The sequence below is a fragment of the Nuphar pumila genome, chromosome 13 (genome assembly GCF_984573655.1).
Source record: "Nuphar pumila chromosome 13, dmNupPumi1.hap1.1, whole genome shotgun sequence".
Classification (NCBI taxonomy): domain Eukaryota; kingdom Viridiplantae; phylum Streptophyta; class Magnoliopsida; order Nymphaeales; family Nymphaeaceae; genus Nuphar; species Nuphar pumila.
In genome coordinates, this window is record NC_143261.1 from 29,404,201 (window position 1) to 29,431,912 (window position 27,712).

The 27,712-nt window shown below is 36.8% G+C and overlaps 1 protein-coding gene across 1 annotated transcript; it reads right to left on the reverse strand.

Annotated features, from left to right (window-relative positions):
- Positions 1 to 1,198: 1,198 nt before the first annotated feature.
- LOC149818221 (myosin-1-like) lies at positions 1,199 to 24,377 on the reverse strand. Its single transcript, XM_089985923.1, has 22 exons — positions 23,212 to 24,377; positions 20,528 to 20,629; positions 20,291 to 20,434; positions 20,045 to 20,195; positions 19,903 to 19,930; positions 19,552 to 19,717; positions 19,305 to 19,368; positions 18,993 to 19,115; positions 16,329 to 16,432; positions 16,079 to 16,217; positions 8,789 to 8,907; positions 8,547 to 8,699; positions 8,369 to 8,458; positions 6,813 to 6,890; positions 5,518 to 5,676; positions 5,232 to 5,435; positions 4,224 to 4,429; positions 4,005 to 4,140; positions 3,419 to 3,548; positions 3,175 to 3,321; positions 3,017 to 3,096; positions 1,199 to 2,011 (listed from the first exon to the last, which is right to left on the reverse strand). The coding sequence occupies exons 1-22, from the start codon at positions 23,590 to 23,592 to the stop codon at positions 1,316 to 1,318; spliced, it is 3,600 nt and encodes a 1,199-aa protein (XP_089842049.1). The 5' UTR covers positions 23,593 to 24,377; the 3' UTR covers positions 1,199 to 1,315.
- Positions 24,378 to 27,712: the final 3,335 nt, after the last annotated feature.

Below are 27,712 nucleotides of genomic sequence, written 5' to 3' on the forward strand. Positions count from 1 at the left end.
TAAAGCCGACTTTGTTTTCTTCGGTTGCTGGCTCAATCTTTGCTTCACATATTTCACTACCGTCTATGCACATACATGGGTGTGCGTCTCGAGTCTTGAGTGTTCCTGTTTGGTTCTTTCGCTGATTTTCTCATGTTGACTGTTGCAGTTGTTCACGCTAAAGATCGGTATATCGGTGTGAACGTAGTGTGTGTGTGTGTGTGTGTGTCCAAGTGTTTTTGAGTGCTCAGAGAACAGTATACGCGATAGGCTACCCTTGAAGTAAATCTCGTTTCAGACTGCATGTTTTGTTCGGCTATCGAGAAGGTTTTGGACAAATTTATGTGTGCATTAAATGATTTGGGGAGTGGCATTTCTGGTCTCGGCGGCGGTGCCTGAAAAGGAAAATTTGCAGTAAAGGTCGTTCGTTTCCTTTTTATTATCCTGTTGCTCATAATGGAGGGGAGCAAGTAGCTCCACTGCTCTCTCTCTCTCTCGGTTTCATAAATTATTTTTGCTTGGTTCACGAGACACTTCGGATCCAAGCCGTTAAAACTTAGTTCGGAATATGTGCTGGGTAGATTATGGCACAAATAGACCTTGATAACTCACAACGTCACGTCACCTTTTGTTGGGACGTTGTAAGTTCGAATCCCAATGGTATGGTTGCATAACTGGTAGGGTTAGTGACTAACCCCAGCTTTCTCTGTCGACAAAAAAAACTTGTTTTGACCTTAGAATTGAGTTGTATGAATCACCAAGGGGAAGGGGGTGTTTGTATTGTCAGAAGCATGGTCTGTTTAGTAAATAGGACTAACACGGATAGATGGGTGAACATGGTTTTGGTTACATGAAAATGTCACAAGAGAGTGGTAAATTTCTACTTGCGTACTACTTTGTAAAATTAAAAAATTAAGCAAATATATCAGCCATTAGGGTCATTGACTTCGTGAACATGCTAGTAGAACGTCTTATTAAGAAATCAGTATCTAAATGTAAAAATGGTCTACGCGAAAAGTCAGTTCTTTCTAAGAAATTCACTGCTGGCGGTCCTATCGAAAATGCGTTCTTACAAACACATCACGGCAGGTTTGTGTTGAAAAACCTGCAAGTCAGCTTGGTTTGAACCAAAACACCTGGATCTTATGTCTCACCCAACCGTTAAAACCCGTAAACGCCCTAACGTAGTATGGAAACTGAACGATGCCACAAATAAATCTGAGATCAAAATTAATCACTAGACAATCGATTACACACACGTACGTAGCCACTTTTCAGTCGATCAATACTAACAAGCACATAGATACAATCAAGAAAAATCTAATAAAATGTGAATCTAGAGAAACCTTGAGCTGGTCCTCCTTCCCCACCACCTTTTCTTAGCCCTCTCCGCATTAGCTTCTTCACCGCCTAACTTCTGCAAAATTGCCTTGGTTTTTCGTATGCTCGAGTTGAATTGCCTCTTCCACACTTTGAAATCATTCCTTAATTTTCTCAATTCGTCGTCAACATTCAGATCTGCTTCGGCCTTACCAGATTTCACTTCCTCCAAGAACCTCACATCGTCATCAAAAACCTGGGTTCTCTGCTCGAATTCCTTAGCTAGCCGACTGATCACGCTCAAACCAGTGCTCATTTCCCGCTCCAAATAAACATTGTGATTCCCCTGACATTTCTTTTCAGCAGAACTAGAATTACTCCAGCTGAGATCATGCTCATCATCTTCACCACGAACCGATGCATCAGACTTTCTGTCAATGTCATCAACAGCTAAGCTCTTCTTGGCATTAGCAAGACTTGACTTTAATGATGTCATCTGCTTCTGCCATGTCTCCTCCATTGACTTCATCTTCGCTTCATATCCAGACCATTTTGTCTCGTATTGATGGAGCTTTTGAAGAAGGATGTCATTCTCCTCTTCTTTCTCTCTGAGAGCTGCCTCCGCTTTCAGAACCCTTCGCTGGAGTTCAGCCAGAACTGATGGTTTCACTAAGATATTTCCAGTCTCGGGCTTCTGATCCCCGGATTCAATCTAGTATATTGAAAAGAGCACAAAGTTTCAGAAACCACTTAACGCATTAACATATGCGTACACATAAGTTGACAATGCACACAGATAAGTCCATGTGATTCATCAGCTGATGCAAGAGACTATTAGGGCTGGGCTGGTTGATCTGAGCTCGCTTAAAAAGAGAGGACATGAGGTCGCCATTAGCTTGAGTCGAGCTGAACAGCCTTGTTCAACATCAGATCAGGGCAAACCCGAGTGAGCTGAAGTAAAGCTCGGGTTGAGCCAAGCTGGGTTTTTTTTATTAGAAAAAAATATGATTGTTACATGTTTTTTGAGGGCGCAACATTCAAGCTACCTCTTAAGGTGAGAATTTTTCTTTTGCTTTTTATGCAATCAAAGGGAACTATATAGTATATACACACATGCTGAGCTTAATCAGGCTTATCGGGTTTAATCAAAGCTCGGTTACTTGATCAAGCTCTGCTCATTTATGAGACATGGGCTCGATGCCCAGGCTCAGCTCATTTATCCTTTCAGTGGTTTATCGGGTTCATTGTGCAGTCCTAAAGTTTCTCCTGCAAAATGCTACTGTTTTGATGGTAAAAAACTTCAACGAGACCTAAAAACAGGCACGTGCTGCTGGATCATAAAGCAGCTAATAAACTGAGAGAAAATGCTCGCAGTTCGAACAGAATGGAGAAGCCACCAGGAAAAAAAAAGGCTGGTCAATCGAACCAAACACTCATGACTCATACCATGACATAAGCAGGATAACCTGTACATGGAAATTGTATGAGATAAAAAGATAAGAAACAAAAGAAAATTGTGTTCTGGTTTTCTTTCCAGATGTTCACAATTCAGAAGTAGGGCAGACAGAAGACTTTCATTTCAAGAAAATGAACAAAAATTTCAGTGCATGCAATGCAAGAAGAATGTGGTTCCAACCAAACCCGCAGGTCGATCCATTCAAGACATGAAACAACCACTATGGTATATTCAATAAATGAAATGACCAACAAAGCTCACCTTAGTGCCTTCAATTTTCCTGGTTGGTTTGAGGAAATCAGCATCATTTGAGCATTTCCTCACAAGCCAGCCACGAATAGCTGCCAATGGATAGAATCATGGTTAAGACTGGAATGTTTAAATGTTCATACCTGAATAAGCAGAATACAAGATCTTACCAGATTGAATCAGTATTGAAGCATCACGGATAGCCAAATAGTTTTTTCTAGAAAACTTGCACTTTGCCTGCCGCTGTATGATACAGGCAGCTCTCTGCCTACGAATTAACAATGCATATTTCCTTCTTGCTCTCTCTCCCCTCACAACTGCAAGGATAGGCATGTGAAAGTAAACCAACTGCTATAGCCAGACGTGAAAGGAAATTATATTTCATAAATAAACCTGAGGAACATCAACTCATACATGATTGGAGTATGGAAATTCCTCTCTTGAGCTCCTTGAAATAGCAACGAGCTTGGTGTCCTCTAAAGCACTTCTGCACCCCTAGTATGCCATGAAGAGTACGGTTTCGTGTATCCTCAAGAGCAGCAATCTACAGAAATTAAAAACCAATAAACTATCTATGACCAAAAACACAAGCAAGCAAAAAATGACAAAAGAAAAATTAAATTATTAATAGAAGCAAATCTAGCCAAGTGTTCATTGAAAAATCAGTTCCTCAAATCTTGGTCCTATCCAGATAGACTGTGAGAAACTTAAAACAGCAAATAAAAATCTTGAAAAATGATGAAGTTGCTTCTCTTGTATTCAAAAACTCTTTGACAGAGCAAATAACACATTCTAGAACCATCAGATGTGGTTCCAATTGCATTAGAAAATAAAAAGAGAAAAGGATAAGCATAGTAGCATAATACAGATCAGCGAAAATCAAAAAATGCTGACTACATTGGCTGCATTTGGACATTAGCAAGACGCCAAAGCAAATCATGAAATGGAAAGAAAAGGAAATATGAAAAAAGAATGTAAATCAAATAGAAAAACAATTTACCTGCCCAGTTCGGAAAAACAATTTGGTGTAGCCGACTTGATACATGTCTGGCAGTATATTGAACTGCTGAAGGATAGCAACAGAGACACTGAGAGGATCTTGAGATGCAACATTCTCCAAAAGAAGAAAACCGTACCTAAAAAGAAACAACACACTAAGTGACAGCAGGAAGGATATGAAGATTTAGTAGCAGATATAACTCAAACCACACTTTGGTACCTTCTTGCAAACTTTTCATGCGACATCCTAGTAGGATAACCAGATCTTGATATGCGAACAACCTCCAGCACTCCACAGCACTTCAGCTGCTGCAAGACAAGTTCCTGATCATATATGCCAGGAAGTTGCATGTTGTTTGGCTTTATGCATCTAATGAAATGAGGGGTGGTATTTTCCAGCCTTTGCATCAACTTAAAGAGTTGACCCTACAATATTTGGAAAAAAAAAGTAAAGATTAAATTTTTATACAATCAAACTCCCTTTATGCATGTTTTTAATCATCCTGATGCACACACATGGGTTGCACACACACAATCCCATCTGACTACTTTATGCATGTTTTTAATCATCCTGATGCACACACATGTGCACATGCGCACACACACACAATCCCATTTGACTGCTTATATGAAGGCCCATTGAGATTTCTGCAAGCATTTTTTGGCCTTGGTGGATAAGTCTAGTTTGGAGGATAATAAATGTCCTACCACCTGCAGACGGAGAATCACTGCATTTGGATTGCAATTTTGGTGCAAAATTAATGAAATATTCTATTGACAGATGCAAATCACTGGTTCTCTTTATGCAAGAGATAACAACACATTCATGGATGGAGCAGCATCAGATTTCCTCAGTCCACAGAAGCAAGAGGACTTCTCCAAGTTGACCATTGTGTTGATGTTCATCAAGACCCTACCTGGATGATACATAGTTATCTAGTTTAATGTCAGATATGTGTACTGCTACCATTGGGATTCTGTGAAAAGCTTTCTCTGTTCTTTCAGGGAAGAAATATGATAAATGAAAATAGCATACTATGAAGATCAGTTTTGTGGATTTACTCAATAAACATACTGTCACACCAATATAACAGCAAAAGGTAATTCTCCAGTATCCTAACATGGAAGTATTCATCACTTTCCAATATACATTTGAAAGTGAAAGAAGCTATTTTTTATTTTTAATATTTTTCTCCAATGAAGGGAAACAAAGATAAAGTAAAATTACCTTAAATTTTGTTGCAACACTTTGCCTTTGGGAATCTACTCCAGCAGGCCTATGTTGAGAGCCCAATGTCTTTTCAGATTGATAAAGCATATTAGATGCAAATATTTGAGGAAGTTTGCAAATGCACGATGAAAGAAGTTGAACCAAATCATTGTGCACTAAGTCCCTGTTTTTCTCAAGAAACCCGCATGTGTCATACAAAACCTGATGAAAGCAAATAATTGTGAAACAATGTGAAAAATCCAATGGGAATAAAATAGTTTTAAACAAAGACACTTGTAGCAACCTCTCCTGCATAGTGGCAGACACTGAAAGCCTCGCCTCTTTCTCCTCTGAAACAAGAATTAGAACTCAGATGCTGCTTAAGCTTGTTGGCAAATGTTAAATCTGTACCATTTGGAAAAGTGGACTCTTCATCCAACAAAGACAACAATCCTAAAGGCCTCTGCAAAAATGACAAGTAAAACATCAGTGGTGAACCAAACTTTTGTCATAAGCTACATTCAAGTAAACATAGTACAACATCAGGCAAATATTCCTAATAAGGCCCTAAGGAGGTGATATGTGCCATGTAGAAAGCCCTTTGAAGGTGACACCACTGCATGATAATAGTCCTGTAAGACCTCGTTGGACTATTTTCCTGCTGAAACAGAGAGAAAAAAGGAGGTGGAAATGATGGTAAGAGCGACTTTCCTCAAAATAAATAGATCCTATTTTTTCATGACACTTGCACCCTCCAAGGCGGGCCCTGAACAATGTGGGGCTTGCACAGAAGCACAGTGTTTCTGCACATGATGCGGACACATCCTAAGAATAGTACAACAGAGGCATTCAAACTAGTCGAACAAAAAAATATGTAATACAATATGCAACAGCTTCACAGAATATGCATCAGATACAAGAGATCAGCTCATGTATGCAAAAATGGTAATGAAAGGAATCACAAGCGATGGATTGCTTTTGCAGTCAGGTATACTGTATACAGACAATACAATGCTTCGATGGATTGCTTTTTCAGTCAGCTATACTGTATACAGACAATACAATGCTTGACCCCAAGAAAATGTTTAACAAAGCAAGAACATTTAATTAGTGACATCATGGGGAGCTCAATGCTTATCCAGAAAAAGGGAACCTCACCTTAACCTTTACTCGCTATCTCTCCACAGATAGCAAAGAGCTTAAGGCTACAAAATGCAGGGAACAAACACTTGTTTTCTTCTCAAGGAATAACAACTAGGTTTCATATGGCAACAGGTTAATACTAAAAAACTAAGAATGGCAATGACAATAAAGAGAGAAACAAGGTATTGGCATGCAAGTATCCATCCATATATGTGGCAGAAGCTTCCTCCCATGTTGCGCCGCACACCCCCCCCCCCCCCCCAAAAAAAAAAAAACCTACACCAAATAATGCCTCAACATAACTTGATAATTATGCATGGCCATAGAGAGTGTACAGTTGTAAGTTAGAAGCATCTAGCACATTATTTAAGTGAACAATAGATGTCAAGCATCAAACTTATAAACCATCCGTGTTTCAAAAAAGAGAAAGCCTTTATAAACCATCTATATAGATACCTTCTCAAAGAGATTTAAGCAACCTTGGTTATCTTCAAAGTCAACCTTCGACCAGTCAATTCCATCTTGAATATATTCCTGCAACAACATAAGTGATAATTGGGAGTGTTAAGCATGCAAAAGCATTTGCAAGAAGATTTGAAGAAGACAAGTCATTTTCCTGTCAGTGGAAAAGCAATAAAGGAGAATATGATCAAGCACTATTCCGCACAGTTATACATGATGCTAATATTTCTCTCTGTCAGGTCATATAGTCTTATATCTCTCACTTCTCTTCATGTGTGTTACCACTTGTAACCACAACCAGAATTAATTCCGCAGTTTCCATCAGATTTTCTAGATGTCAAAAACACTGTCTAAACCAATGTTGTGAAAAGTGTTAAGGCGTAGCGAGGCGCTCCACCAAAAACTGAGGCGACGCGTAAGCCTCAAAAAAAAAAATTGACAACTTAAAAAAAGCTATAAAAAAATATCTAAAAATACAAATAAATAAAAAATGCTTTATTGATGAAGCAACAACCAATAAGAAATAGAAAATCTAAAATAAATACTAAAAAATATGAGATTAACATGCAAAAGTAACTAAAAACTGATTATATAACTGAGAAACTAATTATATAACTTAGAAACAAATTATATAGCTATTAAAAAAACTACATAGCATAACAGGATTAACAGCAAAATATAATGTCCTACCGTATATCTGTTTTCCACACAAATACACACAGATTTATATAATGAATTAAATATATAACATATCTTCTTCTTCTTCTTCTTCTTCTTCTTCTTCTTCTTCTTCTTCTTCTTCTTCTTCTTCTTCTTCTTCTTCTTAGAAACAAATTATATAGCTTTGAAAAAAACTACATAGCATAACAGGATTAACAGCAAAATATAATGTCCTAACGTATATCTGTTTCCGACACAAATACACAGATTTATATAATGAATTAAATATATAACATATCTTCTTCTTCATGCCTTAGGCTGGTGCCTTGAGGCGCGCCTTTTGCGACTCAAGGCATGCTTTTAACAACACTGGTCTAAACATAAACATACACAAGGCATTCTAAGGAAAACAAACTTTATATTCAGTTGAACAGTGAATTGTACTCAAATACCATAATTACCTAATGGTGTTTGCCATTATTTCAAATCTAACCTAGCTAAATCGGCCTTTGGACTGGTGAGACATATCATCACCAATTCCATGATTTCATTTTTCCAGTCACTATTCACATATTGCTGACCACCCTACTAAGTGATATTGCTGCTTGCTTTTTTTAATCAAAATGCTTGAAGATTTCCATATCAGTCAACTAGATGAAATGGTAAAGATCATGTGGTCAGGACTTTCAATAAATTTCAGGAATTCTCTTATTGAAATGAAAGTTGATACAACTGCCAAAAAAATCCTCATTAGAATACAAACTAGGCAAAATTTGTTACATAATTCTCAAATGTGTTTACATCCAAACCACTTTGGAAAAACAAGATTCAGAGTTAAAAACTGACCTAACAATAAAGATAACCACATAAGAAATGGCCTAAATAGTTACCTCCTGTTCCAATTTAAATAAATGCCGATTGAAGTGCTGCTGCAACCTCTCATTTGCATAATTTATGCAGAACTGTTCAAAACTATTTTTCTACAAGTGAAAGACATCTGTTATTAATATTTCCAGTTGTATGTCAGCTAAAAGATCTGTTATAACTCAATGCATCAAGCCCACATACATGAAAAGATTCAAACCCATAGATATCAAGAATATTGATGGATCTTCCAGTCCTCCGTTTGCCCACTTCTAGTGACAGGTTGATCTGTTCTACCAGCCAGTCAAACAAACTGGCATAGATTGACTTTGCTAATGCATCTCTTGTATCAGTGGCCTTGTCAAAAAAAACAGCATTAGACAACACCATCTCAGATGAAGTGGGAAAGGGAAATAACTAAAGATAGGATTGAGTAATATTCTCACCTGGGGCAATGTTAGTTTTTGAATAATATTCTCAGTTCCAACACGCATTTTACGAGTTGATAAGACTGACATGAGATCCAAAGTGCTACACCCTATCAACTTAGCAGCATTGCACACTCCTGTTCAAAGAAAATCATAACAAGTTAAGAAGCATTTGATCATTAATAGATCAGGTTAGCTTCCATTCCAGGAAACATACAAAAAAAAATTATCAGATATTCATAACACAAACAAAAAGGAAGAAGGAAAAGGCAAGCTTATTCAGTCAAAAACATGGTTCTGGAATAAAAACTTCATCCTTTGACAACAATGACTCCAAGTGCACCTCTTCCATTTCATGTTAATAGACCCTATCACTTCTACAGTTCATTTAGGCCTATGTTCTAAATTCTAAGTAGGCGGCCCACATGTTTCAAAAGTCACTTAACATCACTTTCAATCATCTAACTCTCCATATATGTATCAATATTGACTAGCCTTTGTAGCATTTTATGGAAAAGAATAAAGGAACATAATATTAAGAGTAAAGGGCAAATAGCAACTAATGAATCAATTTATGGATATACCCTGTTAGAAAGTGGCTTTGAATACTTTAGGTTCAATAATGAACCCATACACATGCATATGAAGTGCGAATATACGCACTCAAGGGAACAACACAAGCACATCATGTGCTAATACATAAACCCATAAAAAGGGGTAAATATGACTTAAAGTCATAAGTTGAATATTATTCAAGAAAAAGGAAGAAGAAGGTAAAAACCCTATACAATGGAGCATAAGCTCCTCCAAGGAGTAAAGAATACAAAGGGGCAAGCCCTTATTTATAAGCACAAAAGGGACCAGGTTGGGGGCTCCCAACGTCTCTATTGGGAGGCCCCCAATGTGGTACGAATACGAAAATTAAAAAATAAAAAACAGAAAATTAAAGAAAATATTATAATGCATATTCTAATTGGAATATACGTAAAATGACAAATTACAAGAATACCCTTGAGGGTATTTTAGGAAGATAAAATATATATATATATATATAAATAGAGATACGTATACATATATATATATGTATACGTATCTTTATATATATATATATATATATATATAAATATATATATATATATAAATATATATATATATATAAATATATATATGTACATTTAAGGATTATATTTCAACATATATGTGTATGAGTACACATATTTTAACACCCCCCTCAATCTTTGCGGGGAAACGAAAAGATTGAAAAAAAAAGGGAAGACTCCAAGAGGCTTCGGCAAGGATGCAATTGAAACTTGAAAATGCCTTCCTCCAATCGTCTTCTAATGGTGAACACATTTCCCGAACCATCCAGGGCACTTCTCTTTGTCCTATCTCCAAGATCCTGTGAAATAACAACAAAGAACAAGTAAAAAATATCTTTGCACTTTACTCAAATGGAACATTCCTAACAAGGTGCAAAATTTATGCATACTACGATAGTTACTTTAGTATGAAAAGAAAATTTAGAAAACCAAAGATTCAAAAAACAAATATCATGTCAAAGAGTGAGCGGAAACGAATTGCAAGAATGCATAATGCATTCATAAGGTCCAACATTGGACAAACACAACCCCATAATGGGGAATAACAAAATGGTCCACTAAGGGATACCACAATAAAGCCTACGAAGAGGCATAAGCTACATATGCTTTATTGAATGAGGGCCTAAAAGGCCATAATGAGCATATGCATTTACTATCATAAAATGAATTAACACTTAAAGAAATCATTAATGAACATGCTCCAAACATACTTTAGTCAAAATGAACACAAGAGTTCAAAAGGTTTTTTTAAAAGAACACGGATACAAATGTCCAAAGGCATGACGAATATGATCTTCACTAAGAGAGGCTTTATAAAAGTATATTTAACACGCAGAATAGAGTTTTTCACATCTTTAGGGAGAAGATCTATGTCAAACAAATGTCATAAATAAGAAGCATGATTTGACTAAGAATATTAAAACATTCACCCTAGATTCAAAAATGAATATATTTTGAGACAAAAGACTCATTTTGCATATCAAAAAGTTGTCGAAAAACTGTAAGCACTTAATATATAGATTAAATGCTACAATATCAATTTGATTTAAAAACATATCATGGATATGATTTACTTAAAAACACAAGTTATAAATGAAATTTTTACAATTTTCAATAGTAGTTCATCTACTACAAGCAACTACCTCATTAGTCCTCCAAAACCCATAAATCAAGTGTATAAGCTACTAAATCAAAAATATAAATATAATGTCATTAAAAGCCAAATAACACACACAAAGGTGTGCAAAAGAACCTCTTGTCTACATGTAATAATACTTGAAATGAGTGTATCAACGATAAGAACAAGAGAATACACGCCAACATGGACCAAAAGCATCTCTTGTCTACGTAAAAATACACTCAAGACCAAGTATGTTCAGCTACTAGAACAAGAGTATCAAGCCAACCATGGGCTAAAAACACAATACATCTCTTGTCTACATAAAATGGCACTTGAATTAAGTGAAATAAGCCAACCATGGGCATACATCTCAGCGACTAGAACAATGACACAAATGCCAACATGGACTAAAGATCACACACCATGGTGTGAATCAACGTGCCTTGTCTACATATGATAACACTCAAGACAAGTGTGTTCAACTACTAGACCAAGAGAAACAAAGCCAATAAAGGGCTACCAACACACAAAGGTATAATAAAATTCTTGTCTACATATGATAACACTTAGATAAAAGTTATAAAAGGAGAAGACTTTTGAGGCAATAAAACTTGTAATGACAAACATATAAATAAAACCTTGAATCAATAGAACAATATTCTTCAAAAAGAATACCCATAATAACAATATTTTGGAATAAATGTGTGAATATACACACACCAAGAATACTTGTGCACAAAAGCACAAAACACAAATGTGCAAATGCACTCATAAGATTCATAAACAATAAAAGGTTGGGTAATAATCCCCAAAACCTTGATTTTAATATACCTTAAAACATTTAAGGTTTTAAATATCATATATCCATCGCATTTATATATAAATAAGAGCATCCATAAAATCAATGGCCAAAAACAAACGAGTAACACACTCATAATTAGAGATCATATACCAAATCATTCTAGAGTCCCAAGGTGCCCATAACTCACCTCAATCACCATCTATAATATGGCAAGTGGACAATCTAAAATGACATAACACAAGGTGCCCATAACTCACCTCAACAACCATCTCTAATATAATAATAAGGCCATAAAAAATGATTGATGCATCATATAACATGTGATGGATAGAAGATAAAATGCCATAAAAGACAATGAACTCTTAGGGAAAACATTTTCCAAATATGTGATTTTACAAAGAGGGCTGATTCAAAAGTCCAACATAATTAATCACAACAATATGTCATATAACAATAATGTTGCATATATACGAAATTATGTTCAATCATGATCATTATATAAAAAAAAGACTTTAATAAACACAACATGAAATATTTAAGCTATGTCATTGTGAGAAAGAAATAATCCAAGAAACAAATCAAGCCTTTATAATTTGCAATTATACGTATACCAAGATGTAAAATGGCAATAATCTTAAATGTGCAAATTTAGGACATGTACCAAGATATTGCGGAATGATAAAAGAAACAATCTTACAAGTCCATTAAAAAACAAACACAAGCCCTAAAGAAATAAAAACATCTCTTTATTGAAAAGATAGTACCATGTAAAAATGTCCATGAATAGACAATACGCATACAAGCATAAATACTTTATAAAAGAAGTGCACGAAAGCACTCTCACAACACTTGAACAAAATACGCAAAAAGCGTATCAATAATAAACATGCAATAATGCATGTATTTCATAAAATGGAAGCAAATGCTTGAGACCCAAGCTTTAATTATGCAATTATATGCTTGATAAATGCAATTTAAGACAAAGAGTACCATATTATGGCCAATGTAGGCATCCTTAGAGATACAATCAAGAGGTTTTGAAACCTTATGTGAAAAATACAAACAAATACGTTTATAAAGTTGCATTATTAGAAGAAAAATAAAAAATAAATGAAATCTTTTATACCAAAGGATGCAATAGATACACTATGCATTCGTGTGGGAAATTCTTTTAAAAGATCTTTTACAATGGTTCGAACAACCTATTTAGCACAAACAATTTTTCAAAAATCCTTTAAATAAACCAAAAACATTGAAACATCTTTAGGAGTTCTCATAAATAGTTATCATTAACAAGAACTACTTAGGATTCATAACAAAGATTTAGATGTGAGGGATTCTTATACAAGAATTATATCAAGATTTTCAAAAAGAATGCACTAAAATCCATAAACAAGAGAGAAACTCAAAACAAATTAGACTTTATATGAGAGAAAAGAGTTTTTAAACAAAAAACATTAATCAAGAAATCATATATAATTTTTAAAAGTTAATTTATAGGTCAATCATGAAATACTTATGTAAACATCATAAATCCCACATAATTGAAGACAATTTTAAAAAACATAAATTACTATTTATATGTGATGAGTAATCGATAAACATCTAAACAAGAATTGTATATTTAAATAGCAAACAAGTTTACTAAATTTAAAAGGAGATATTTTAAAATTTTTGAACATGCGAAATGTGAAAAGAAGTGATTCAACTATTATAAACACTACATATGCAAAAAATAGTTTCATAATGCATAATATGCTAAGAAAAGAGATACATACCGAAAGCTTCTAGAAAAAAAGAGGAACAATGAATACTTCACCATTTCTTGAGCACCACGCTTTCCGTTGCACCAAGAGACAATCCCATCGTGACCTTGCTCTGATACCACGTTAGAAAGTGGCTTTGAATACTTTAGGTTCAATAATGAACCCATACACATGCATATGAAGTGCGAATATACGCACTCAAGGGAACAACACAAGCACATCATGTGCTAATACATAAACCCATAAAAAGGGGTAAATATGACTTAAAGTCATAAGTTGAATATTATTGAAGAAAAAGGAAGAAGAGGGTAAAAACCCTATACAATGGAGCATAAGCTCCTCCAAGGAGTAAAGAATACAAAGGGGCAAGCCCCTATTTATAAGCACAAAAGGGACCACCTTGGGGGCTCCCAAATGAGACGTTGGAGAGCCCCCAACGGTCACATTTGTGACCGTTGGGGGCTCCCAACGTCTCTATTGGGAGGCCCCCAATGTGGTATGAATACGAAAATTAAAAAATAAAAAACAGAAAATTAAAGAAAATATTACAATGCATATTCCAATTGGAATATGCGTAAAATGACAAATTACAAGAATACCCTTGAGGGTATTTTAGGAAGATAAAATATATATATTTATATATATATAAATAGAGATACGTATACATATATATATGTATACGTATCTTTATATATATATATATATATATATATATATATGTGTGTACATTTAAGGATTATATTTCAACATATATGTGTATGAGTACACATATTTTAACAGGATGCACCTCCTTATATGTTATAGGCATTATACATGATACCAAGATAAAAGCCAAATAAAGAATGAAAAGAGTACACAGAGAAGAAAACAAAAATATGGACATCATGAGATCAAATGGTGCATTCACTAAATCTATCACATGAATACAGGTAAAATTATGTAGCATAAAACAAGTTGATAGAAGGGCATGGATTATCTCTCTGTGCATTTGTGTGGTGCTAGTTCATTTATGTTCAAAGAAAAGAATATGAAGAAAGAAAATTATGGAGATCATGAGTCACAAGCAATGCTCACACATCACACTAACACAGATACAGCTATGCACACAACTCATTAAGAGGAACTTAAAAGAACTGGAAAACATGATTTTGAATATGTTTCTAAAGAAATGTGACCAATAGAAACACTATTGAAGTTGAAGAAAACAATGCCAAAAATATATCATACATGGTACAAAATGTGTATGTATTCATACATCTCTGTGTATGTGTGCATGTGTGTGGGGGCAAATAGAAACACTCACTGAAACTTGAACAAAAGATTAAAGAAAAACATATAACATATAGTATACAATGCATGTTTGTGTGCATGTTACATGGCATAAATGTCTCATAACAGGAGAATCAGAAATGAACCTTTATCTTTTCTTCTATGTCACATGGATACTCCATTTTGGTTTGTGTTCTGTATCTCTCTATATACTAGTCATATTGAAAACTTCATAAAAATGGTTGTATCCCCGTATCCACAATCATATCCATGTGACATAGCTTTAGTTGGATGTGGAAGAAAATGGCATTCCTTCTTTTTTTGAAGTAAACAGATCCAAACAGGTCAAATTACAATCAGCTTAACCTATTTTGCAGCACACTATGTCACATAGGTGCGGGTGTGGGTGCGGGTGAAGGTACAAGTGAGGGTGAGGGTAAGGGTATGGGTATGGGTGCAGGTGCGGTTGCGGGTGCGGCGATGCGGCACTTTAAAAAAAATTGGGTGCGGGGGTGCAGGAGGGTATATATATATATATATATATATATATATATATATAGAGAGAGAGAGAGAGAGAGAGAGAAATAGAGAGTTTGGGTCTAATTCAAGTGTGGATCTATATTAAGATCTACACTTGATCCAGACCCACCTTTTTTAATAAAAAAGGTGGGGTATGAAACCATGTCTCTCTCTCATTTTGGGTTTAGATCAAGTCCCACCTTTTTTAATAAAAAGGTGGGGCAACGAACCCCCCCCCCCTCTCTCTCTCTCTCTTCTTCCTTCTCCTCTTTCTTTTTTTTCTTCTTCCTTCTTCTCTTCTTTTTTCTTCTTCTTCTTCCTCTTCCTCTTCCTTTTTCTTCTTCTTCCTCCTTTTTCTTCTTCCTTCCTGTTTCACCGACATAAAAAAAAGGTCACAATTTTTTAACAGTCCAAAACGGACTCGGTCAAAGTTGATCGAGTGCATTTTTGGACAAATATAGCCCTGGGTGCGGGTTGACCGCACCAGGTGCCGCACCCACACCCACATCGCATCGCGTCGACGCGGGTGCGGCACCCAGTTTAGCGAGTCCCTGTGACATAGGCAGCACATTATACTCTGCTAACAAACTGTGAGAAAACAAACTAATTAAAGGAGGCTCTGGGACAGGATAAAATATTTCCAGAGACCATTGGATATATTTGTCAAACATTTAAAAGAAAAAAAAAACTTGAGCACTAAACATGGAACAATGCATTGAATAATCTCTTTACCTTCATCTTCGACAACTTCAACATGATTTTCGTTATCGACCACTCTAAAAGAAATATTACCAAGCCATAAAACTGCAGCAACCATAGTGAATGCATTGTATTGATCCTCTTTACTGACATGGACAACATCCAATGCATCCTGGTAATACATTTGATGAACTGATTGTCAGTTCTAGCCAATATACTGAATTATATTAGTAAATGAACATTTTTAATGTGCATAAATGCTTATAAGCCTTACGAAATTTACCTTCACCTGACGAAACCTCTCAGAATCATCCACTCCATCGATTGTGAAGCATTTGCTCTGCTTCAGATAATTATATTCACTAGCATTCCTCAAATTCAGTTCCTCTGTTACAAAAAGGTGAAAGGATCAGCTAGGCAGTGGGCAACACAAGGCACATGGAACACGCTACCATTTTAGTAACAAAAGACTTAAGCCATCAAGGATTAATCTGCTTTTGCAAACTGAGAACCTTGGAACACAGAAATCTTCTCATTCCATTAAATGAAATAAAAGAACATTATGTAAACTACAATCTGTTACAGACTAATTAATCATAGGCACAGGCGTAAATGTGCACATTAGCAAGACTATAGATAAGAACTAGTCTTTTATGAAACTCACAAGCAACAGGCAAAGTAATAGCTGTTGATCACTTTATGATGCCGGACAAGACGCCCTTCTACAACCCATCAGTATGTTTTGTTGTGACAATGGGAGAAACATGACACTAGAATACCATGGAAGTCCCGAATTATTGATACCAGACTATGTCATATAGGTGCCAGTGTGGATGTGACGTCATATAGGTGCCGGTGTGGATGCGACGATGCGGCACTTTAAAAAAACTTGGGTGCGGGGGTGCGGGGGTGCGGGGAGGGTATATATTTATAGTTTTTAACAGTTTTAAGTTAACACTATGTGTGTGTGCATTTATGTATTTATATATAATATAGATAAAACTGGACTTGGTTAGGGTTAACTGAATCTACTTTTAGACAGAAATGGACTTCAGTGTGGTTGATTTCACCTGACACAAAGGAAGCCATGTCCAAGTGTCGCACCCACATGGGTGCGGGTGTGGGTGTGGGTGCGATGCGGGTACGGTGCCCGGTTAGAAGAGTCCGTGTTACATAGATATCAGATTCTTATTTGAGGTTGCTTCTTTAATCTCTCAGTTTCTTGATCAACCATTACTATTATGCCAACCACATATATGATTCGTCCCACAGTGCCTTTTCCTGACAAACAATGAAAGGTTGGCAACATAGGTGCTACCTTTGGCTTCACTGAATTATTGCGCATCCGGAGTTGATCATGGGATTCCCAAGAGAACACAGACAATTGCACATCACTTCTAACCATGTGAGCAAGCCCATGGTGAGCAATTTCATTGATAACTGATTCAGAGTGTTTGTGACGTTTGAATTTCTTCAAGGCATTAATAGTAACATTGTAAAAAAAAATTGTAATCCCAACAAGCAATGAATGTTAAGTCATATTGTTGGATGCTTTAACACTCTCATGCTTTTATTTTTTCATATTCCCCTACTCCCACCCTGCCTTTGAGTGGAGGAGAGCTGGCAGGAGAGCTGGTAAACGAGCCGAACAAACCAAACACAAAGTATTCGGGCTCAGCTTGTTCACCATTGGACCAGGCTCGAGCTCAAGCAGGCTATCATGTTAGCCAAACCGAGCTCGAGCTCAGTTCATCTCCGATCTGAATAAGCCAAACATGAGTTGGCTTGTCTAAAAAGATTTACATAGATTTCCATGGGTTTTAAAGAATGAAACTAGTGAGGTTTGAACCCTAAACCTCCAAGTTGAGAGCCACCTACTCTAACCAGCTATACCACACTACCTTTTATGACATACATGGCACTTGAAAGTTACATAATTTATCTACATGAACTTACTTGAGCTGAGCTGAGCTGAGCTGAGCCTAACACCCTCTGTTTGTGCTCGACTCGTTTAGGCCAAACGAGATCCTCATAGCTCAGCTGGCCAGCTACATGAACTAGTTCATAAAGCCAAACAGAGTGGAGCCATGAGCTGCTCGTTTCATTTACCAGCCCTTAGGGACAGAGAGGAGAAGCCGCTCTGAGGATACTAAGTAAAAATTGCCTACTTGAATCCCATATGGCTCAAGACAATTCCCTCTCAACATCTAAGGCTGGCCCAGGAAGTTAGAGTACATTATTTTGCATCATTCATATGGTAAAATGATCACGATGGCTCCAAGTACAGTCTAAAGGTCATTAATTCATGCAAAACGTAATTAGTGCCAGTAGATGAAACTCTGCATTGGCCAGATCTTGAGAGTGCTATCACAGGCTCTTGCAAGTTGCATGCTGAAAAATCAAATAAGATACTTTTTTCTGTTAGCGAGACAGCCATTGTAGGACACTGAAAACATGCTGATTGGGTAAGACTTTCACCAGGGTAAGACTTCACCAAATATGCTGAAACAGTTCTTGGATCAGGATCAGTAATCTGCCCTCACAGAAACCACCCAATGAGTGTGGCCTGCATCGACTATGGGATAGATAGCTTCACGTATTGGAAGTGCAAAAAACTAGATTGGGCTCCAAGTGTTGGCAAACAGCTATTAATTGTTCATAGGAGACATACATTCTTTAGTGAAATACACTGATTCGGTACAAGTACAACTTAGTGCCTGCACTAGAAGATAAAAGTTTCAAATTAATCAAATTCCTATTTTCCAACATCAAAGTGATGTTCGTTGTCATGTATCAGCAATCATGATCAACAAAGTTAATCAAAATGTGGCCCATGTATGTTGGGATTGAATAAATTATAGGCTTATCCAACATTAAGGACACGAGATGTTGGCAGATTTACTACCAAATATAGTCACATGTAAAAAGCTATATAGAAAAGACAGACCTCTAAGAACATGACTTGCTCCAGCACAAAGCTGATAAAATATATGATATGATCGCTCTCCTTCTGCACACTGGACCACTCTTGACTGCTCAAAAAAAATGGCCAATTTAGAAATAATTAAGACTGAAATACCAGAAAAGCTCCATGTTAAGATGGAAGTTGAAGTACCTTTTCCAGCAGAACTTTCCATTCATGGAAAGGAAGTCAATATATGCAAAATATAGATAAAACTAATAAGTGTCCATTCAAGAACATCATTGTTAATAAGAACCCAGAGAGACATTGTGGAATATTTAAGGATGGAGACCTTACAGGTCTGAATCTTGGCGCCAGAAATTTTTCCAGTGGTATTAAAATGAATTTCAATAAGTTTTCCCTGAAATCAAGCAAAAAAATATGGTTTAACAAGGAATGACTATACATAATATGATTCTTATCCAAATAAGAGGCAACAATATACATCACAACTACGTAAGAACTGACTTCAAAATTTATCAAAAACAAACTACTGGCCACTTATTTGACACTAAAATTTGCAAAGACCTATCAGTGGACTTACAAAACGACTTGAATTGTCATTTCTCAAAGTTTTTGCATTGCCGAAGGCTTCCAGTATTGGATTCGTCTGCAAAATCTCATATTCTATTCCACTGCCACCTCCAAGAGCAGCCAAATATTGCATTGCTATTTTTGCAGTTTCAGTTTTCCCAGCTCCACTTTCACCACTGAAGATGAACAACATATCAGTTTCACATGTCTACAAAAGAATGATCTACAAAAATCAAGCATATTGTAAAAGCATTTGAAGGTCACTTCGACAAATAGTACACCAGCCTTGACTTGGTTCAACCAAAAAACTGTTGACGACTCTACTGTTTATTGAAAACAAATTCGAAATACAGTAGCTAACCTTATAATTATAGACTGATTAACTTCATCTGCAAAAACGATAAGACACACATCATAATTAGAAGACTGGGGGAAAAAACTAAATGGAAGACTTCACAACTGAAACTGTTGCAGTAGATTGGCTTGATCAACTGCATGGTTACCTCGTATCATTTCACGAATAGCTGTATCAGAAATTGCATATACATGAGGCCTATCAACAAGTTTCCTCCTATAAGCTTCAACATGATCATTTCCATAAAAAGGCACCGCTTTAAATGGATTTATAGCAACCAGCACTGGGCCTGCTTTAGTCTGCATTAGTATAAGTTAGTGCATTGTACGAAAGAAACTGCAATCCTAAACAATGAATGACACAATAAGGGAAAAATAAACAAGCCTAGACTCACATAGATCATATCCCCTGAGTATCTACAATGCAGATTGTGAAGTACTGATGGTTCATTTAAATAACTGAGCTGCATAAGGTCATCTACAGCATCAAGAATGTCAGGATTTGCAGGCAACAGACTTTCAGATGGCACCCTTAAAACCTGATATAAAGATGAAGAATAAGACACACGTAACCATTCCTTAGTAACTAAATTCTGAAAAAAACATCATAAGACAGAGATCATAAAGCTCACTTTCCCTTCTGGCAATATGAGATATGATTCTTCATCAGAACTCGACTGTAGTCTTCCTAGTTCCCATTGCCCATTTGGGAGTTGGACCCAAAAGCGAAGCTTCTGAAACATTAAACTTCAACATGTAGGTATAGCAATCAATAGTTGTGTAGTTTTCACTAAACTGAATCAGAGTTTGACAAAATTCTTAAGTATCCAATTCACATATGACATGCTAGAAGAGGTTTCGACAATGCAATGTATCATAAGTCATACAGAAGGGCTTAAGACACATGCTTATCACATCATACCAAGACTTGAAAAAGCAAGTCAAATCAAAACTTGGAAATCGAAAGTTAAAGTTCACAAAATATAGTACACTTTTTAAAAAAGATGCCACAAAGAAGGGAAAACAAACAGGAAAACACATTTGGGCAATAAAATTAGAATCATCAAGTAAACCTAATTATGGAATAAATAAAATAACTAATGCATCACTATTAGCAAATAACACATAAGAAACAATAAAAACAAACATAATTGTAATCCTGTAAAGTGCGTTATAACATGTATTTAGAAATGTCAAAGAAAAAACAATTTAAAAATGAAAAATTATTAAACAAAATACAACTGACACCATTTAATAAAGTGTCAACCACCCAAAAAAAAAAGGAAAATTCAATGCCCCATATTAATCACTTTTTCTAGAAAACACACTAAGAAGACAGTTCCTTTTTTTGTTCTTATTTTTGGCTTATGATTAGTTAATTAAACCCCAATAAAGTCGTACTCAAAAAAGATCTTGTTAAAGTTGAAAAAAGGGAATTAGAGGTCTTATCTGGAAATTTTCTAATAAAAGAAAAACTAAAAGCAGTTGTATCCTATGTCACAGGGATTCGGACAGCAGGGTGCCGCACCCGAGTCGCGTTGGATTTGGCCAGCAGGGTGCCGCACCCGAGTCGCGTTGGATTCGGCCAGCAGGGTGCCGCACCCGAGTAGACGCTACGTGAGTCGGGTGCGGGTGCGGCACCAGGTGCAGTCAAGCCAACGCACCCAGGGTCATAAATGTCCAAATCTGGACTTTAAAAAAATACTGTTAAAAATTAGTGTTACTGTTGTTAACTGTTAAAAATTATATATATATATATATATACCCTCCCGCGCCCAAGTTTTTTTAAAGTGCCGCATCGCCGCACCTGCACCTATGTGACATAGGTTGTATCCTATGGTATGGCATAGTACAGTATGATGCACCCCTTTCCAAACACAAGGGGTTATATCATATAAAATTGTGATAGTACATGCACAACCAATCACAAACTCAAAATAGGGAATCATGATCTCACTTCCTGAAACTTTTTGTATGAATTTTCCAGGCTGGAAGGTGTTTCCACCTTGGGCGAAAGAAATACCTATGGGATTGTACATGCTAGCAGTGTGGGCCCCAGATGTTTCCCATGCACATAGTGGCTAGATATGAAAGATCACTCACACCTTTCCCCTTGGAGAAGGTGTTCCAATGACTTTGCCATGCTGGCAGCAATGTTTCGATGTGAGTGCCTTTCATACTAAAAACACCGTCTATGAAACAAACTGGCCCTAAGGACAATTAAGAAAGACAAAAGCCTGAAAAAAAAAAAACACTTCATTAATTCACGTGAAAACAACCCACAATGTCGAACAATAACTGAGCATACATATTGGAAATGAACCATTATTTTTTATTTTCTGTTTATATGGTCAAGGACTTTTTAAACTTGAGAATCCAATTTGCTCAAGCCAAATTTGATCAATTAGCAGAAATACAATGACTCTGACAAGCCAACTCTTTGAAAATATCTTGTAATAGGTAAGTTTTCATTTTATACTCATTTAATCTGAGAAACTAATCTCATAATACCAATCAAAATGGAAACTAAAAGACACAATGGACAAGTTGTACATATAATGACACGTATACACGAACATTAAAGCATCACAATACCTTTGCCATCAAGTGATGAATTACAGATACTCTGTTCTGCAGTCTTTCTTTTTTATATCTGGAATAGTGTTAACATTGTTCAAAACCTTCACTTCATATACATTCACGTTGCACCAAAATTCTTATAGATAGTCAGCACTTTGGCAATTACTGCCAGCCTATTTTTTGTGAAGATAGTCCTTAACAACATTCTTGAACTAACACAAGCATTCTATTTTTTTCATATGGTTGACGACAACGGTATTTTATAAACGTCATGGCATGAAAATTTTGCTACTCCACGATAATAATATAAGTCATAAACTAAGTGGGGAGTTTGCACTGCACGAGTCCAAGTTAATAGAAAACTTTTGTCAATCATTGAAACCTACAATTGCAAATAGGCTGGGCAGGCCTAATAGGCTATGTTTGTCCTAGCCAATTTCGGCTAGGTTCAGGCATACTACTTTGTTCTTGAATGACTATTCTTTGCCTAGTTGATCGTTAGGTCCATCTAATATCACTGAAACTAGTCAAAAACAGAAAAGGCACTCCCCTACAACATGAGGCTAATTGCTCGTGGACCAGCAAAATACAAGAATGTATCTGATAACAGTCAAATCAAACTCCCGTATTTACTTAACGTAAATAAATATATATACAGAAATTCAGGTTTTTATGGTACGAACTAAATTTTTGAAAAGAAGAGAAAAGAAAAGCAGAAATCAACAGCAGGAACTACCTTCTTAGCACCATACACGCTGTGATCGCTCCAACTCTTTTTGTTACTCAGTGGTAGATACAGCGGCTTTCCTGGTTCTTCACCATCATCGTCACGTTCAATGACAGCAAACTTCTTACTGTAGGGGGACTCATCATTACTCTTATCCACGACCCGACTCTCAGAATCGATCTCTCTGCCGCCAGCTGCTCCATGTCTACCGCCTCCAGGACTTCTAACCCTCTCAAACCCTGAGGTCTTAGAGCGTTCCGGAAGACCAGAGACTCTTAAATCAACGGGCAACGATTTCATGTTCTGTAGCGAATTCGGTCCCCTGGTTTTCAAACTACGCTTCTTTGGCCCCAAGGCCGTCTCGCTCTTCCGAGAGATTGAATGAATCATCTTCTCAAATCTCCCTCAAAAATCTACAAACCTGAAAAAGGGAAAAAGTGTCCTTAGGAGATTCAGCCACGATGATCCAAGCAACATCAATTTCCCGCCTAGAAAGCTATGGCGCAATCTGATCCGAGCAACGAACTCCAAAAGAAACTTAACCGTCCCATTGAAAACCAGAAATCCTCCGAATAGTTAAAATGCATCCCCGTTCCATTTCAGTGAAACGAAAACCTCAGCTGATAGCGACGATCTCTTAATGTAGAACTCGGTTTCAAGCAAATACTACTTAAGAAAAAGCAAAATCTCAACAGGAAACCATACAAACGCTCCGAATCTCCCAAAATGAGTCGGTCTTCCGCTTCCACTACCGAACTAAGCAACGAAGATCGCCGCCGATCGCGAAGTTCTTCAGACTAAAACCCGCATTTGCTCCCTCGATACCTTCAAGAAGGGTAAGTGCCGACACAGAACCACATAAACCGAATCGTTCAGAACGCCGCGCCTGTATTCCGAGTTAAACAGCGACGATCTTTACCGAGAACTTCCGTCCGGACAAAAGTGTTCCCCGTCCAGAAAGGAAAGAATTCCTCGGAACAGAAGCTCTAGGGCTTCCGGGGAAGACAGTCGGACTCAAAAGGCTCTTCTCCAAATATATTCCGCGAACGAGTTACATCCGCCAGCCTTCAGAAAGTCACCCGCGACTCCTCCTTCTCCTTTCTCTCTCTCTCTCTCTCTCTCTCTCTCTCTCTGGTTATTTTTTTCTCTGAGGTCGAGGACACTGCAAACACTCTACTGAGCACCTGCTCAGGCTTTTAGATAAAGGATTTTCAGGAAATTGAGGGAATTACGGTAACCTCCAAACTTATTTATAAAATAACGGAGAACTCCTTAAATTTCTAATTTAAGCGCCCAGCAAATTACGAAAATGCACTCGTGCAGTGCTCTTTTCTTGTTTTTTTTAAACTTAAATTGGATTTCAGGGGCAAATGAGATAGTTGCATGTTTAGGTCGCACTATCACCAAGCTTGGCTCATTCTTGCAACGAGCCAAGCCCAATTTAAGCTCATAATGAGTTAAACAAGACAAGTTTGAGCCGACTTGTTTTATAGAAAAAATGCAGCATGTGTAAAATAGATTTTCTACTAGCTAACGAGCTTTTACCAGTCAAGCTTAGTCAAGTATTCAACTTGTTGAGCCTATTTTATGAGTTCTTTACAAGGGCTACGAGCGGCCCAGCTTGTTTGTCAGGCTCCTGAATAAGACAGATGTTAACCCAATAGCTTCCCTATAAAAAACTTAATTAAAGTGGTAACACAGTTTTGCTGGTGCAACCATCTCATATAATCTCAAATCTTTCTCTCTTTTTTCTTGTTATTTTCTCTACATTTTTTTAGCAGATTTTTAACCTTTGCAGGAGTTGTTGTTGTGAGGGTGATGGGATGAAGGCGCTGGGATAATCCCCCACTGGTGTACGGGTGTGTCCATAGCTCATAGAGGTGGGCAGGGTGATTGTGGTGCTCCATTTTTTGGGTTTTCCTTGCTTCGTCATCATAAAAAGAAAGGACCAGTAGTAGATTTTGAAAACCACATTGGTTTCTGCTTTTACTGTTTCTATTAATTATCTAATATCCGTTCCAGAAAAATTTGACTGTTATACCTACCTACCAAACGGTCTCTTTTACACGGTGTGGTTTTTGGTGCCTTCTATCTTTGACAAAACAACAGTCAACTTATTGTTTGATATGTGTACCCTCAAGGGCTCTGTGACAACGCCCATGCAGCCGTATGAAGGCATTGCCAAACACACTTGCTGCCCGCATGTGCGCAAGCAGCACATGTGTGCCAGGCAGCACTGAAGCACCAAGGGTGGACATGGTTTCAAGTGAGCACTTGAGTGCGTCGCCAAAGGGATTTGAAGCATGGGTCGCCGTCGCCCAATATTCTTGTGCGCCCTTGTTGTAAACACTATAAATAGTGTTACTCATGTGTAAATTAGAGAGATGGAATATGTGAATGAAATTGAGAATTGTTGATTTCTAAAATTCCTTTTCTTCTAGTTAGCTCTTAGCTTAGCTGAGTTTAGACTTTGGTAGAACCGATCAAGCTAATTTAGCTTAGATCCTTCAAGAGACTAGTCATCGAACGTGACAATCCATTGGATTCCGGCTGTGGATCAATCCTTCGATCTTCACATGCATAGATCGTGGATCACTCCAGCTGTGAGCACATCCGATCCAAAGTTTTGACGCATCTAAGTGCTCAATATTGGGGCTTGCGCAGAAGAAGGGCGATGGCATACCTGAAGCGGCCATCTTGATCTGCAAACAACCGATAAGTGAACCTGAATGAGCGACTCTGAGATGTTCGACTCGTCATCCGATCGCAACTCTCCAATAAGCGCAGGCACCTTCAGCGACGGTGAGCGGGATCTAATCTCAACAATGAAAAACATGTATGATTTCCCTTTAGTTTTTGCATAGAGGTTTCTCATCAACACCCATCTTTTTATAACATTGATCTTTATTTGGTAACAGTTACGTAACTACTCTCTTACAAAATCATGAGCTTATCCGATAAAAACACTTTTATGGGAGTCCTTAATGTGGGTAACACCCACATTACGTGGGTGACTCCAACATTCTCCCACTTGTCCCAACGATAAACCATCGACCGAATACCTTATGAAAATTGCTTGGTGAATAGATTGGTCTTTAAAATCTATTCTACATATCCTTAGTTAAATCTATAATCCTTATGAGATTAACAATAAACAACCATAATGAAAATCAAAATTGTATGTGATCACTTTATTCATATGCATATGTCAAAAAGAGTTTAACAAGCTCATCCTCAATACATGTTTAGAATACAATCTCGGTGTTAGCCCTTTAGTAAGAGGATCAACAATCATCTCTTTGGTACCAATATTAACAATATGCACTAGATAATTCTTTGTCATTTCTTCAACAACAAAGTACTTTAATTTTATATGCTTACATGATGTAGTATTTTTATTATTATTCAAAAAAGATACTGCAACTTCATTATCAAGATAGACCTTCAGTGGCTTCTTAATTGAATCAACCACCTTTAATTATGATATGAAGTTCTTCAACCATATGGCCTGCGAATTAGTCTCGTACAATGTTATAAACCCTGCTTCTCATAATGTTAGCAGCAATAGTCGTCTGCTTCCCACTCCTCTAAATGATTGCTCTCCCAGCAAGTAAGAAGACAAACTCAGTAGTAGACTTTCTATTATCAAGGCATCCTCCTAAGTCTGCATCTGAGTAGCCAATGACCTCGAGGTGATTAACCTTATGATACATCAACATATAGGCTTTTATTTCTTGCAAATACTATATGACTTTCTTAGCAGCCTTCCAATGGGATATGTCTGGATTAGACTGAAATCTACCAAGCACCCCTACTACTAAAGAAATATCTGAACGTGAACAAGTATGCACGTATTGCAAACTGCAAACAACTGATTCATATGGATAAGCACTCATTTGTGCTTTGTCAATATCATTATGTGGATAATCCTTTAGGTTAAATTTGTCATCTTTTGATATGGGTGTTGTATTAGGAGAACAATTCTCCATCTCATATCTCTTTAATACCTTATTTATGTAGGATCTTTGGGAGAGGCCTAGAAAGCCTTTTGCTCTATCTCAGCAGATCTTTATGTCAAGTACATAAACAACCTCACCCATATCTTTCATATCAATATATGATGCAAGAAACTGTTTTGTCTCTGCAAGTAACTTTATATAGTTGGTTGCAAGCAAAATATCATCTACATACAACATCAATATAATGAACTTACTCTCACTTTCCTTAAGGTATATACATTGATCAATAATGTTTTTTGTAAACCCGAAAGTCACGATGACATGAGAAATTTTAATATACCACTGTCGGGAGGCATGTTTAAGTCTATATATTGATTTGTTAAGCTTGTAAACCAAATGATTATCTTCAGAGAAACCAAGAGGTTGTTCCATGTATACCTCTCCATTAAGATGCTCGTTGAGGAATGTTGTTTTTACATCCATCTGGTGTAGCTCTAAGTCATAATGAGCTACGAGGGCCAAAATTATCCTCATTGACTCTTTATTTGAGA

What these genes read in the sequence shown, in the direction of transcription:
- LOC149818221 (XM_089985923.1), bottom strand. Translation starts at nt 23,592, where the DNA reads ATGATTCATTCAATCTCTCGGAAGAGCGAGACGGCCTTGGGGCCAAAG. An exon ending in AAAAACTAACATTGCCCCAG is followed by an intron (nt 8,700 to 8,788) that starts GTGAGAATATTA and finishes TTTTTTGACAAG; the next exon opens with GCCACTGATACAAGAGATGC. An exon ending in TATTTAAATTGGAACAGGAG is followed by an intron (nt 6,891 to 8,368) that starts GTAACTATTTAG and finishes ATGTTGTTGCAG; the next exon opens with GAATATATTCAAGATGGAAT.